Source organism: Astyanax mexicanus, chromosome 24 (assembly GCF_023375975.1).
Source record: "Astyanax mexicanus isolate ESR-SI-001 chromosome 24, AstMex3_surface, whole genome shotgun sequence".
NCBI lineage: Eukaryota > Metazoa > Chordata > Actinopteri > Characiformes > Acestrorhamphidae > Astyanax > Astyanax mexicanus.
The window spans coordinates 321129-333836 of record NC_064431.1 but is presented as its reverse complement, the minus strand read 5'-3'; the positions used below and the strand labels follow the sequence as shown (position 1 = coordinate 333836).

The following is a 12708-nucleotide window of genomic DNA, read 5'->3' as shown; positions in this document are numbered from 1 at the left end:
TTTTTAAACATTAAGAAATGTTTATAAAATTATAATCAGGACTGGTGTGTTTTATTACTTCAAAGGGAAATATTTTAGCTATTAATGGAAATGAAATGATTTAGCGTTTAGTGGCTCTGTAACAGTGTGAATAGAGGTCCAGTGTTTTATAAATAACAGTATATTCCTGCAGCAGCGCCGGACCCTGACTTTTCTTCTATATCGGGAGCCACACTTTACCCCCTTTCCACATACAAGGTCACAGAGCTCAAGGTTAAACCCTCTGGGGCCGGTGTGTAAAACGAGGCCAATCCTCATACACTCAATTACTGCTCGACACCATGATGGAAATGTTGCCCTGGCATCCTTAATAAGCTGAAAATAGGTCTGTTATTTTAGCGCTTTATCTGGAAAGTTCACCGCAACACCTGCCATTCGGTACATCAACAGTTCTGGAGTTCGCTTCACGAATGTGCGACATGAGGGCAGAGATCTGCGAGACGCCACGTTTTCTGCTGCCTTTAACTGAGCGTTTCACAAAGAAATCGCAAGTTTGATCTCTAATATTATTATTATTATTAATATACATGTGATCTGTGACTTATTCTGGATTTGCACAAGCCTCTGCATAATCAACACAAACCCCATGTTTGCACTGAAACCCCGGATTTAAGGTAAGTCTGAAATTCTTTTATGTTTTTTTTTTTTTCCTCGCCTTTATTAAAATAGATATTTGTCCACTGCTGTGCACCGTAATTACACTTTGGGAGCGCCACGGTTTCCATGGAGATCCACATTAAAAACACAACAGAGAGTGGAAATGGAGGAGCTACTGAACACTGTGATGATGTCATGTGACCGAGAAAGAAAAATAAAAACTCCTACTGATCCTCCTGTTTTTTGAATTGCAGGAGTTTTATCACTAAAGAGTAGAAGTGTGAAATATTTTACACAGACCCCCCCTGAGAACATAACCCCAACTGGATAGGGTTTAAGTCGCAGAAATTCTGCTGAATTTCTAGAGATATTTTTTTAGGAAACAAGTGCTTTTGTAAAACTGAGGAATTGATTAACAATCCTAACTGCATCAGGGATTTTAAATATGTTTTAAATATGTTGAGTGGTTCATTTTATTTATTGTGAAATTATGCTACATTTAATGTCTAATAAAGATAATGTAGACTTAACAATGGATTCCTCCATTTAGAGTAAGTAAAAGAACGGGATCATTATGCTCATTCAACTCCGCTGTATGTTGAGAAAAGTTTATGGAAGGATGTTAAACAGGGGAACAGAAGGGGATTTACCACTGATCTAAAATAGCATCAATAATTCTTTACCAATGTTAAATATTTATCTCATTATAAAAATAGAGCTAAGCTCATTTTATCGTTTGGATTAACACATGTGTAGTGATCATGATTTTCCCATCATTTAAACGCTTATAACCTGATATCTCAGCCTGTGTCCTTTCTGCAGGAATACTCCGTCCCCTCCCAGAAACTTTCCCAGCAGTGTTTAATGCTGATATAAAAAGCAGCAGCTTAGCTTTGATCGGAGCTGAAAGTACAGCTTGTCTTTTGTGTTTAACTCAACGTCCGGAGCGCTGGATCATTCCTGCCCTCTCTGCTCTCCTCCCGCCATGCTGGACTTCATAATAAACTGCACTCGCTCCGGCTGAACTGATCAACCGGTTAGTGTCCCGCACACTTAATAACATTTCTTTTTCTTTTAATGAGACATTCTGCTTTTGCATTTTGTGTTGAAATAACAGTCAAAACTGTAGATATTTTTTTTGAGAAATGTCTCTTTTTTAATTTAACAATTGCAAATTTGTCAATTTGTTTATATCGGGTCTAATCTCTATTACTGATTAGTACTGCAGTAGCAGAACTCCTCTTATATCCGCATGTTGGACATGAAGTATATTAATGAGACTTTGATTAAACTTTTCCCTTTAAAACATTTACTTTACAGAGCTGCATAAAACTCGCAACTCAATTTTAATAGCAGTCTCTGTTTCTATTACTACTTCTACTTACTGTTGTCTTATTTTTCTGCTATAACTCGTAGCTAAGTTGCTCTGGAAGGATATAAATGTCCCTGTGGGTAAAAAGTGCTCTGGAAACTGCTGGAGTTCAGATGACAGAAGATTATTGGAGAAAAAACCCACAGTAAAACAGAAGATGGCAAAGTTAGTATTTCATCTGTTTTTATTTATAACAGTAAAATTATACGTAGTGAAATTGTGATTCATAGATGTAAAAGTATTTCTATGATCTGTAAGAACTGAAGTTTTTATCTTTATAAACACTTTCTTTACTGCCCAGTCTATGAAAGCTAAAGTCGGGATGAAATGCAGCAGATAAATCTTTAAATTTGAGGTGATAAAAGTCGTAGCTCTGTTGACCCACAGGAGCGGCTGGTCTGTGCTGTATAATCTGCGGCGGCGCTTCAGCAGCTGAATGATTTATCTCAGTCCCAAAGCTAATGCCTGCCCTTTCTCACTAATCTGTGATCCACAAATAACCAGAGCGGCACATTCACCACACAGAACAGGCTATTCACGGTTTCTACAGCACTAATTTACTGCTATAGCTGGATCATGACTCAGATACTCAGAACACACAGATTCTATATTTAATGGTTAAAATCTGCACTCCGCACTTTAAACTCCTTACTTTAATAATGTAGCACCATATTAACCACTGCATTTCCCTGCATCACCATACAAAACCAACAAATTAAAAATACAAAATCCGCCATTTTTAAGTAAAATGCTAAAACTGTGAGCTGCATTGTGATTGGAGGTGGAGGCAGTTAAGACTTGCAGTGATGTTTAGAGCAGTGCACACATGAACATCACTTTAAGTCTGGGCTGACTTTCCCTCTCTGTGCTTCTAAAACATTCTGCATGATTTGGTAAGTCTACCTGTGACACTGAAATAGCATCATCACGTATAAAAGGAGTTCTTACCTGAGGGCTGCAGATGCTTCTGTCCTCTTGGTCCACGAGGGTTCCTATAAAAAGAGTATATTTTATTTAGTTTTATATACAGCTCTGGAAAATAAAAACATTAAAAAAAAAAATAAAAAGCAATCTTAACCTTTTATTTTACAAATTACATGTCAATAAAATAATGCATTTTAAACTACTCCATTCAATTTTCTCTACCTTTCACTAACAGTATTGAAAAAAATGTATCTTCTCTCAATTTTGGGTAAATCATCTTCTTTTAATTAAGGGGAAAAACCTCTTTATTATTCAACACTTACCGTTTGGTGTGTCACGTCCTTGCCCTGTTTCCCGTCTGTGCTCCTGTTCCTGTGTTGTGTTTATGCACATGCTCTGTGTTTTCCCTGTGTCTGAGTGTTCTCACCTGTGTTCTCCCACGTGACTCTTATCTGTTGCTCCGCCCCCTCATTACCTTTTTCCCCAGGTGTCAACCATTTCCGTTTCCCTCCGTGTGTATTTATATTTATATGTTTTCTGTGTTTTTCAGTCTTGTTTCTTTTCTAAGTCTTTATGTTTATTTTGTGTTTATTTTGGTTATTAAATATCCTGATTGCTTGCATTTGCGTCCGCCTCCTCGTCCTTCCTTCCTGCACCCAACCCTGACGTGGTGCAGTATAGTAAACATAGGTTTTCATCAATTTTTGTACCTCGCAACTAGAATTTCAGGAAATTTAAAGAAAATTCTCCTTTTTTTTTCATTTTTCCTTATATTCTAGTTGTGAAGTGCAAAAATAAAAAAATAGAAAATTAGAAAAATGGATGAAAACCTCTTTCTTCTATACTACACCAAACAGTAAGAGTTAACAAGAATGAAGAAGTTTTACCGTTTTCCTATTTTTATTTTAATTCTTAGATTGTCAGAATAGAATTGCTAAATATAACACAGACCCGGTGTTTACAGAAACAGCAGCGAATCAAAACCCACATCTGGGTTGACGCTTGGCTTTAAAGCGCCGCGCATGTGCACTCGCACACATTTCGGACTTGGCCTGTTACACAACTGTTTCCCACTTTTGCCGCAGCCGCGCGTTTTTTACTTTTATACCGCGTTAAAACTCATTTTTAAAGATAAAATGAGCGGAGATCAGTCCCAGAACGGGTCTCAGGTAAATAATAGTGTGAGGTTTATGGGTGCAGCGCTGGTTTTGGGGCGATAGTTTAATAATAAACTCTGATTTATTATATTATTATGTTCTATTAGTTACACTGAGCTGATTTACCGGCGTTTTAATGTTTTAATAGAACAGTTATCCGGTTTATTTAGCGTAACTTCACTAATATTTCAGCTCAATCTGAAGATACAGAGCTGCTTATGAGGAATTATAACTTTATTACTGTTTTATTACTGTGCAGGTTCACTCCGGATCCGGAGAGTTATTTAGCTGGATAGTTATTTAGCTGGATAGTTGGTTAGCTGGATAGTTATTTAGCTGGATAGTGGGTTAGCTGGATAGTTTGGATTTTTTCTATTAATGTGTTGAAACGTGTTTCTTTTTTTCTTGACAGATTTTTACAAACAGAAAGATAAAAATAAGGACAAAGAACACAAACACAAGCATCATAAAAAGGATAAAGAATGTGATAAATTAAAGCATAGCAACAGGTATGGCTGGAGTATGGTTATTCATTTTGTTTGCGTTTTGCTTTCTAACAACATTAAATAGAATTTTCCTTTTGCATAAACTGACTCACATGATGTTTTTTGTACTTTATCAGTGAGCAGAAGCAATCCTCAGATAAGAAAAACAGAGATAAGGAGAAGCTGAAACACAGAGATGGATCATCAGACAAACACCGGGATAAAAACAAAGAGAAAAGGAAGGAGGAAAGGGTAATTTTTATTATTATTATATATTTTTAAACCACACACGCATATTATCACACATATTTAGTATTAAAGACTATATTAAAGCTTTTTAATTATTAAATAAACAAAAAGTGTTAAACAAAGCAGAAAACAAGCTGTGAAGCTCCAGCTCATCCCAATTAAATCAGGTTTAGATCCGGGGATTAATGTGGAGGAATAACACTTTTATACAGTTTTTTTTTTACTGTCTTTAATATTAATCTACAATGTAGAAAATCTATTAAATAAAGACATAAAGAAAAGCAATGAATAAGAACACACAACAAATATCTATATTTTTGCATGGTATATTTTTCTGCCATTTCTGGATGTCAGACTTTTTTCTCCTTCTTTTAAAGTCTTACGATGGGAAGGTGAAGGTGAGAGAGAATGGCTTTGACAGGTAAGTGGTAATATTGTTTTTACTTGTGGCGTGTTTCTGTTTTTTTTTTGTGGTGATTTGTTTAGTACTTTTTGATGTAAACGTAAAGTTTAAGTGCACCTAAATAAATCTTTTGTACTTGTAGCCCTCCTTGCAAAAACTGAGCCAGAGAACGTCTTCCTCTCCTCTCCCAAACACAAGTCCATGAAGAGAGGACATGAGGACGATGAGTGAGTGAACTTTTTTCCATGAAAATGATCAGAAAGAGCTGTCTGATCGTGCCGAAATCCAGTGACTCCGCCCCTGACTTCATTGTGCTTACCTTTTCATTTGTAGCTCCGCCCCCTTGTTACCCGGTCCCAAATGTTTCCTGTCCCCGTCCCTGTTTACATATTGTCCCCCTTGTTTCAGCGTCGCTCGTCCGTGTTTATACGTTTTAATATCAGTCGTGTTTTGTGTTCCCCTGTTGTCTATGTTATCTGTGTTTCTTTTCGTTTCAGTTTTTGTTTCTTTGTCTGATTATAATATTAATTTAAATAACCACAAGTGTTACCCACAAGTGTGTCCGCTCTACACGTCTCCTTCCTGCTCCCTACCGGACACTTGCCTTAGAAAAATGCAGTTTATTCTATTTTTTTCTAATAAACGTTCACCTTTTTTTCAGAGCTGAGTTTAAGCCCAAAAAAATAAAAACTGAGTTTGATAAAACTGAGAAAAAGTTGAAAAAAAGAAAACAGGATCCAGAGGTATGAGCATAGGGTAATTTCTTTATTCAGTAAAGTTCTAGTTTTTTTGTTTGTTTGTTGGTTTGGTTGGTTTTTGTCATAAAATGTGAACTTGTCTTTTTCTAACAGGACATTAAACCTAAAAGGATTAAGGATAAGAAAGGACAGAGAGAAACAAACGGCAAGAAGAAAGTAAAGAAGGAGCCTGAAGAAAAATGGAAGTGGTGAGTCGTGTGTGATTTTTAGGCAGCATATTTATTTTAATTCAGGGTTAATATCTGTGGGTTTAGTGTCTGAAGGTGCTGTGTTGTGTTGTGTTTGTTGTGTGTTGTGTTGTGTTTATGATGAGAGGTTAATTTATTTTCTATTTATTTATCTGTTGTTGATTTGTTGAGTAAGTGTTCTCTTGTTGACTCTTAGGTGCAAGAAGTTTGGAGTCCCTGTGGAGAAGATATACAACAAAACTCAACGTGAGAAATTTGCGTGGGCGATTGACATGGCGGAAGAAGACTTTGAATTTTAGAGTTTTAACACCTCCTATATTTTATTATGTGATTTCCAGCAGGTGAGAAGTTCGACAAATAGGAAAAGTAAAATCATAGGCATTTCCTGCCTCCTTTTTTGCTTTCCCCTTTTCCTCCCCTTTTCTTGTTCATCTCCTCTTCCTCCACTGGAGCACAAGTGAGCACATAGATCTTTAAATGTTTGAAATCTGGTGGTAAAACGTGTTTGTTTTTTTTACACTGATTTATTTATTTTTTTTAGAATAAATTAATTTTAGCTCAAAATATTCTATATTTGAATAGATATTTAAAATCTAATATAATTTGTCAAGTACGTCCCCAAGCCTTTTTAAGAGTATTTGCTCCTTGTGAGAGCTTGTAAGCAAAGAAGTGTTTTGTGCTGTTCTGACTCTTTTTTGGGAGAAAGTGTGAGATTTTCAGCAAACAATGTACATGTACTTTGATTTTAACCAGTTGTCTTAATAAGGAGAGAACTCTCTCTTATCTTACTTGAAGATATTGCTAAAATGATCTGTGTGATTTATCTGGATGGAAAAATGCATCTTACCAAAAGGTTATGATGGGATATCAACTTTGCCAAAAAACTTAACTCTTAATGAGGCAGTCCTATTTTTTTATATTTAAATTTAAAAAATAAAGGGAGTTTAAACATTAATTTTCTTTTAATGCTTGAATTCATCTCTGTATCATGATTTATTTAAAAATGTAAAATACACATGAGCATCAGTGTGTCTGTATCATAGCCTCTAATATTTCTATTTTTCTTCTCTCTTTGCTCATGAGTTTTTTTAAGAATAAAAACATCTAAAAACTCTACATCTCAGTGGTTTGAATTTTATATAAATGTATATTATAAATGTTTTGTGTACAGAAGTGCAGATCAGTATCTTCATACTTTCCAGAATCCACTAAAAGATGAACATGTCTGAAAGAGAAGATAGATGATGTTTGGTAATGGAAGTGCAAGTTTTTTATAATTATTTACTACAGTAAAGCTTTTTTGTTTGTACTGTCTTTAAATTACTTTAATAAATAAATATCTATAATAGAAATAAAATAAACGAAGTTGATTTAAAAAAAAAATAAAAAAAGTGGTTAACTTGATTGCGTGGCACAACGCGGTTGACGTGATGACGTATCCTGACTGTCCCGGATGTGCAGCTTCTGAAGTGAGGTGCTAGCTGGGTCTCTGGGATCAGATTGGAGAGCAGCCGCTGAGTGGGCGGGGTCTCAGTGAATGTCTTTGTGTTCAGATTGGAGCACACCGCTGAATGGGCGGGGTTTCAATGAACGGCTCTCGGATCAGATTGGAGCGCACAGCTGAGTGGGCGAGGTCTAAGGAAACGGCTCAGAGCGCACCGATACCTGTTTGCTTCCAAATTCAAACTCTTGGCCAATGAACGCGAAGCGTCCTGTCCAATAGCGTGCTGACTCCGGGGTCACGTGGCGTGTGTTTGTGGCGGTGCGGGAGTGTGCGGGGTTTGCGGGGACTCAGAGCGAGCTGTACCGGGATGGCGCTGTCTCAGACCCTGGAGGACTCCCCGCTGTGGAGGAGCGGCGGGCCGCGGCCGGAGCGCGGGCTGCCCGCGGGGTACAGTGAGCAGCACCGCCTGGCGCTGGAGGTTCTGGTGTCCGGCGGCGCGGAGGCTTTTCGGGACTTTCTCCGGAGGGAGCGGCTGCCCTGCTTCCTCTCCGCCGCGGAGCTGCGCGGGATCCTGGGCTCCGCGGCTCCGCCCGCCTTCAGCTCCTCCTCGGAGGACTCGGGCTGTGAGCAGAGCGCCGCGGGGGACGGGTCCTCCCTCACCTACTTCCCCGAGGTCTCAGACCTGGAGCCCCCGCTGCTGGAGCTCGGCTGGCCCGCCTTCACCGCCGGCTCGTTCCGCGGAGTGACCCGGGCTGTGGCTCACTTCCAGCCCGCTTACGGAGACTCCATCTACTGCTGTAAGGAGGCGGCGCGGAGGATGATCCGCAGCGCTAAAGAGGTAAAAACTAAATTACAGCCAACTGCTGCACTTTATACACCATACCCTGCTCCCTCACCCTGTACTAAACACAATAAACACTGTTAAACATCCTGAACAACAGAACATTTCAGTAAAGATTAAACACAGGGCGAAACATTATCACCTCTAATGGTGTTGTATGTGAATATTGTATATAATTGTGTGTGATGGTTTGTGTATATGTTCTCTCTGGAGTAAACTATAGTAAGATACTGAGGCATTTAAAAAGGTCTGTCATACCTACAATTCATAATTACTGGAGTGAATAATTTATAAATATTGTCAGGCTGCTGGGGGTGTTAATGTTAAGCATAGTGTAGGGAATTTACAGTATCCTTTTAGTGCCCCCTCATAGCCTACATAAACACCTGCACCTACATAAACACCTGTACCTATATAAACACCTACCTCACACTTATATAAACCCCTACACCTATAGAAACACCTGCACCTTTTATAATATTATTAAACTCATTATATTTATTTGTTCTTTAAAATCTACAATAAGTGACTGTGTGTTTTATGTTTATAGTGTGTATATTTACCTGTTGTAGACTGTACAAATTGAAATCATCATCATCATCCACTGAGGATAATTTAGAGCCTGTTGTTGACAGTGTTGTTTGGTTGTAAAATAATAGTGAAGGTTGTTGTTCGTTTCTCCTGCAGGTGATCGCCATCGTAACGGACTCTTTGACGGACCTTGATATTTTCCGGGATCTGCAGGAGGTGTCCTCCCGCCGCGTCCCCGTTTACATTGTGCTGGATCAGTCTTCTCTCCCAGAATTCCTTGAGATGTGCAAAACACTTAATGTGCGCCTGGATGAGCTACAGGTAGATTTTTTGTTGTTACACCTAATTACCTGCATGCAGTGGCTTGCAGAAGTATTCATACCCCTTGAACGTTTTCACATTTTGTCAGCTTACAAGCAAGTGACTCCTGAAGGCTGTGAATTGCCTTGATTTTATTTAGAGGGTTCAGAGTAAAGGGGGGAACTGCTCTTTTCTTCTAACACAGCTTTATTTGTGATTTATAGTATATGAGAGTTCGTACCATCACCGGCTCAGTTTACTACCTGAGGTCAGGAGCTCGGATCACTGGGAAAGTTCATGAGCGCTTCATGCTGATTGATGGGAACAGAGTGGCTACAGGCTCCTACAGGTAAATATTTTTCTGCAAGTTACTGGGCTTCTGTGTGTGTGTGTGTGTGTGTGTGTGCATGCGTGATTTATTATGGATAACTCTATGCCAATATCACTAGTATTGTAAGCCTGTTGGGAGCATCAGCTAAAAGCGCTGTATTTGGGAATGCTGGGGGAAAACAGAGATGGGCTATTCAACAAATGTTTCAGTACAACCCAAGTCCGTTTCATACTAGAGTTCTCCTTAAAAATGAGCAATGTGCTTATACCAGAAGTACAGATTTAAATGTTCTTTCCTTTTCATCTTTCTTAGATTCAACTGGACTGATGGGAAACTTAACAGCAGTAATCTGATCGAGCTTTCTGGTCAGATTACAGAGAGTTTTGATGAAGAATTCAGAATCCTATACGCTCAGTCCCTCCCGGTCAGCCCTGCTGTTTCCTATAGTATCAGGAGCAGCGCCGTCTACGACCATCTGCTGCCCAAAACCCCAAAACTCCAGAGCAGCAGAGCTCTGCTCTTACAGTCTGCACGTCTGACCAGCACCCCCAACAAGCCTCACCCTCCGCAGAATGAACAGATCAGAGAGAGAGAGGTAGAAGAAAGAAAAAGCTCTGCGGTGTCCGACACTTCCACTCTGGGGGAGGACTGGATGGAGAAGGAGCTCCAGCAGAACATCATCACTGGAGAACTTCCATGTTTGGAGAGCGATACCAAAAAGAGCCCTAGTCTTCATTCTGTTGGAGTCATGACTTCTGCTTCTGCTGCACCAGTCCGACACATTTCCACACAAACCAGCCCGGTAAAGAACAGCGTGGTCCAGACAGAAACACACTCCATCTCCACACCCCACTCACACTCCTCCAGCCCCAGTTCCTCCTCCTCCACCACGAGCTCGTCCCAGTCTGTGGATGATCCGGCTCCCCAGACGCTGGAGATCTCCTCTCTAACTCGCCGCAGTAACCTGAGAGAATGCTTCTGCAGACTGGCCAAAGAGCGGCAGACCCACTACACCACCATCCGCTCCAAACTGGACCACATGATGCTCCTGCTGACCCACAGGTGCGAACAGGCCGACGTCGGTCTGTCCATCGGGGCGGGTCTGCAGAGAGCTCACAGAGACGCCACCCAGGCAGCCAGGGAGGCGGTGTATATGGGGACGTGGCCCAGAGCACGGGGTCTACAGTAAACCACAGCAGCACCAGTAGAAGGAAGGGCTGGGAAGTAGGGGTGGGCGATATGGCCCTTAAATAATATTGTGATATTTCATGGTATTTTCACAATTATGATACTCTCAGCAATATGAAAAAAACACTGAATTAAATATATAATTTTCAAAAATACACTACTGGGAAAAAAATGAAAATTACATTTTTTTTTATTGCATATATGATATGACATTATATGGCACACCCCTAACTGAGATATTTAAAAAATACAAGAATTTTATCAGATTTGTAACAGAAGTCTAAAAGATCCAGAATTATTAGTCATGATACTAATAATAATAAAGCACGCTAAATATCTCCATATATCCAGGATTAAAGTAAAATAAATGATACTGGACAGATATAATCTGTCTCTAATAGATATATATAATGAGAACAGTGTGAATTTTTCTTTTGATAAAAACATTAAACAAAATGGTACCATGATGTGATAATTAGGGATGGGTGGCACCATTTTAGGTAAAGGTAAATGTACAATGCGTACAATTCGATATGGCACACCCCTACTAGGTATTGTTTTAAAATTTCTAATACCGGTACGATACTAAGAATTTAATACTGATATCCAAACAATATTTTTTTTGTTACCTTTCTTCTAGATTGTGACTAAAAAATACAAAAAGTGATCATTATTCTCATACTGTCACCATTAAAAGCTCCATCTTTATGGATCTTTGAATTTTTAAAAGTAGAGTCAGACTTTAGAGTACTTTGACATGTTTACCTCTCAGTTGATCATTTGGTACTTGGTAGTACCGAGACATTTCTCTCTGTACCTTTTTGGTATCAAATTTCAATGTCCAGCCCTGTCAAAGACAATAAGGACTCAGTAAACTCTCTGTAGTATCACCAAATAATCATGTTTGTTACAGATTTATGTATCACATCATTTTTTTCTGTCATAATAATCTGTATTGTGGGTTTGTGGCTTTGTAATGTCTGTTTGGAACACTGTGGTGATCAGGAGGGTAATTGTGTTTACTGCTGTAACTACTGTGTTGATGGGTTGTAGTTTTTTGAAAAAGTGAGTGATGTTTCCAGCCGAGGTCAATAGAACAGTTGAGGAGTAAAACAAAAGCGTTGAAAAGAAACCAGCACAGAAAATGTAGGAAACACGATTGACACTAAATGGAATCTGTTACCTAACAGTAAATAATTACTGATTATGGGCTATTAAGGGTCCAGTATGATCAGTGGAGCTGATATAGTGGGTTTAGAAACATAGCTTATCTGTTATCAGCTAATATGTCAAGTTATTGTCAACACGTGTGTTTCAACAAGTGTGGGAAACAAATTTACATACTGTAATATGTGTGGTGGGAATATTAACAAAATTAAACTTAATAATTTTTTTAAGAATAATATGCAAGAGAAATGAATAGCAATTTAATTTAATAGCCACATGTATTACTACTAAGTGCCTTAAAGGGAACTAAACTCCCGGATTTTAGCTGACTGCACCTTCAGCTCAGATTTGACAAATGCTGTAAAATGGGAAGGGCACTGGGTGATGTATGGGTTTAGGGGCAGGGCAGGGAGGAGGGCTAAGGGGGCAGGGCTGCTGTGGGTTATAGCTAATGGTTTTCTGATCAGACCAGGCTTACCTGGATGTGAAGGGTCAGAATTGTCGGGGATTTAATATAATATGTTCTGATTTTAAGGAAATAAAGTAATTTCTTTTAAACTCTGTCTGTTTCATTCACTCTGAGTTTAGCAAGCTGTTAGCCTCATCAAGCCCACTCTCTTTGCTATTATCACAAAGCCCCTCACAGCAGAAATTTGCCAGCCCATTCACTGCTTCTGGCCCAAAGTCACAGATACGCTCTCCGCCATCCCGAGCTCCAGAGTGTCAACATCAGC

At 39.1% G+C, this 12708-nt stretch overlaps 2 protein-coding genes across 4 annotated transcripts; both read left to right on the top strand.

Annotated features, from left to right (window-relative positions):
• Positions 1 to 249: 249 nt before the first annotated feature.
• On the top strand, positions 250 to 7286 carry top1a (DNA topoisomerase Ia). 3 transcript variants are annotated; one of them, XM_049471484.1, is made up of 10 exons: positions 250 to 653; positions 1459 to 1672; positions 2053 to 2173; positions 4502 to 4598; positions 4712 to 4826; positions 5201 to 5244; positions 5369 to 5453; positions 5888 to 5969; positions 6078 to 6172; positions 6369 to 7286. In XM_049471484.1, exons 6-10 carry the CDS (start codon positions 5232 to 5234, stop codon positions 6469 to 6471), a joined length of 378 nt encoding a protein of 125 aa, XP_049327441.1. In that variant the 5' UTR covers positions 250 to 653; positions 1459 to 1672; positions 2053 to 2173; positions 4502 to 4598; positions 4712 to 4826; positions 5201 to 5231; the 3' UTR covers positions 6472 to 7286. The 3 variants fall into 3 exon arrangements, with proteins under 3 accessions (XP_049327441.1, XP_049327442.1, XP_049327443.1); XM_049471485.1 differs by having other exon boundaries at positions 250 to 1672; XM_049471486.1 differs by lacking the exons at positions 250 to 653; positions 1459 to 1672; positions 2053 to 2173 and adding an exon at positions 3101 to 4101.
• Positions 7287 to 7723: 437 nt separating this feature from the next.
• On the top strand, positions 7724 to 12535 carry fam83d (family with sequence similarity 83 member D). Its single transcript, XM_007237514.4, has 4 exons — positions 7724 to 8454; positions 9145 to 9309; positions 9513 to 9637; positions 9932 to 12535. The coding sequence occupies exons 1-4, from the start codon at positions 7984 to 7986 to the stop codon at positions 10806 to 10808; spliced, it is 1638 nt and encodes a 545-aa protein (XP_007237576.3). The 5' UTR covers positions 7724 to 7983; the 3' UTR covers positions 10809 to 12535.
• The last annotated feature ends 173 nt before the right edge of the window (positions 12536 to 12708 follow it).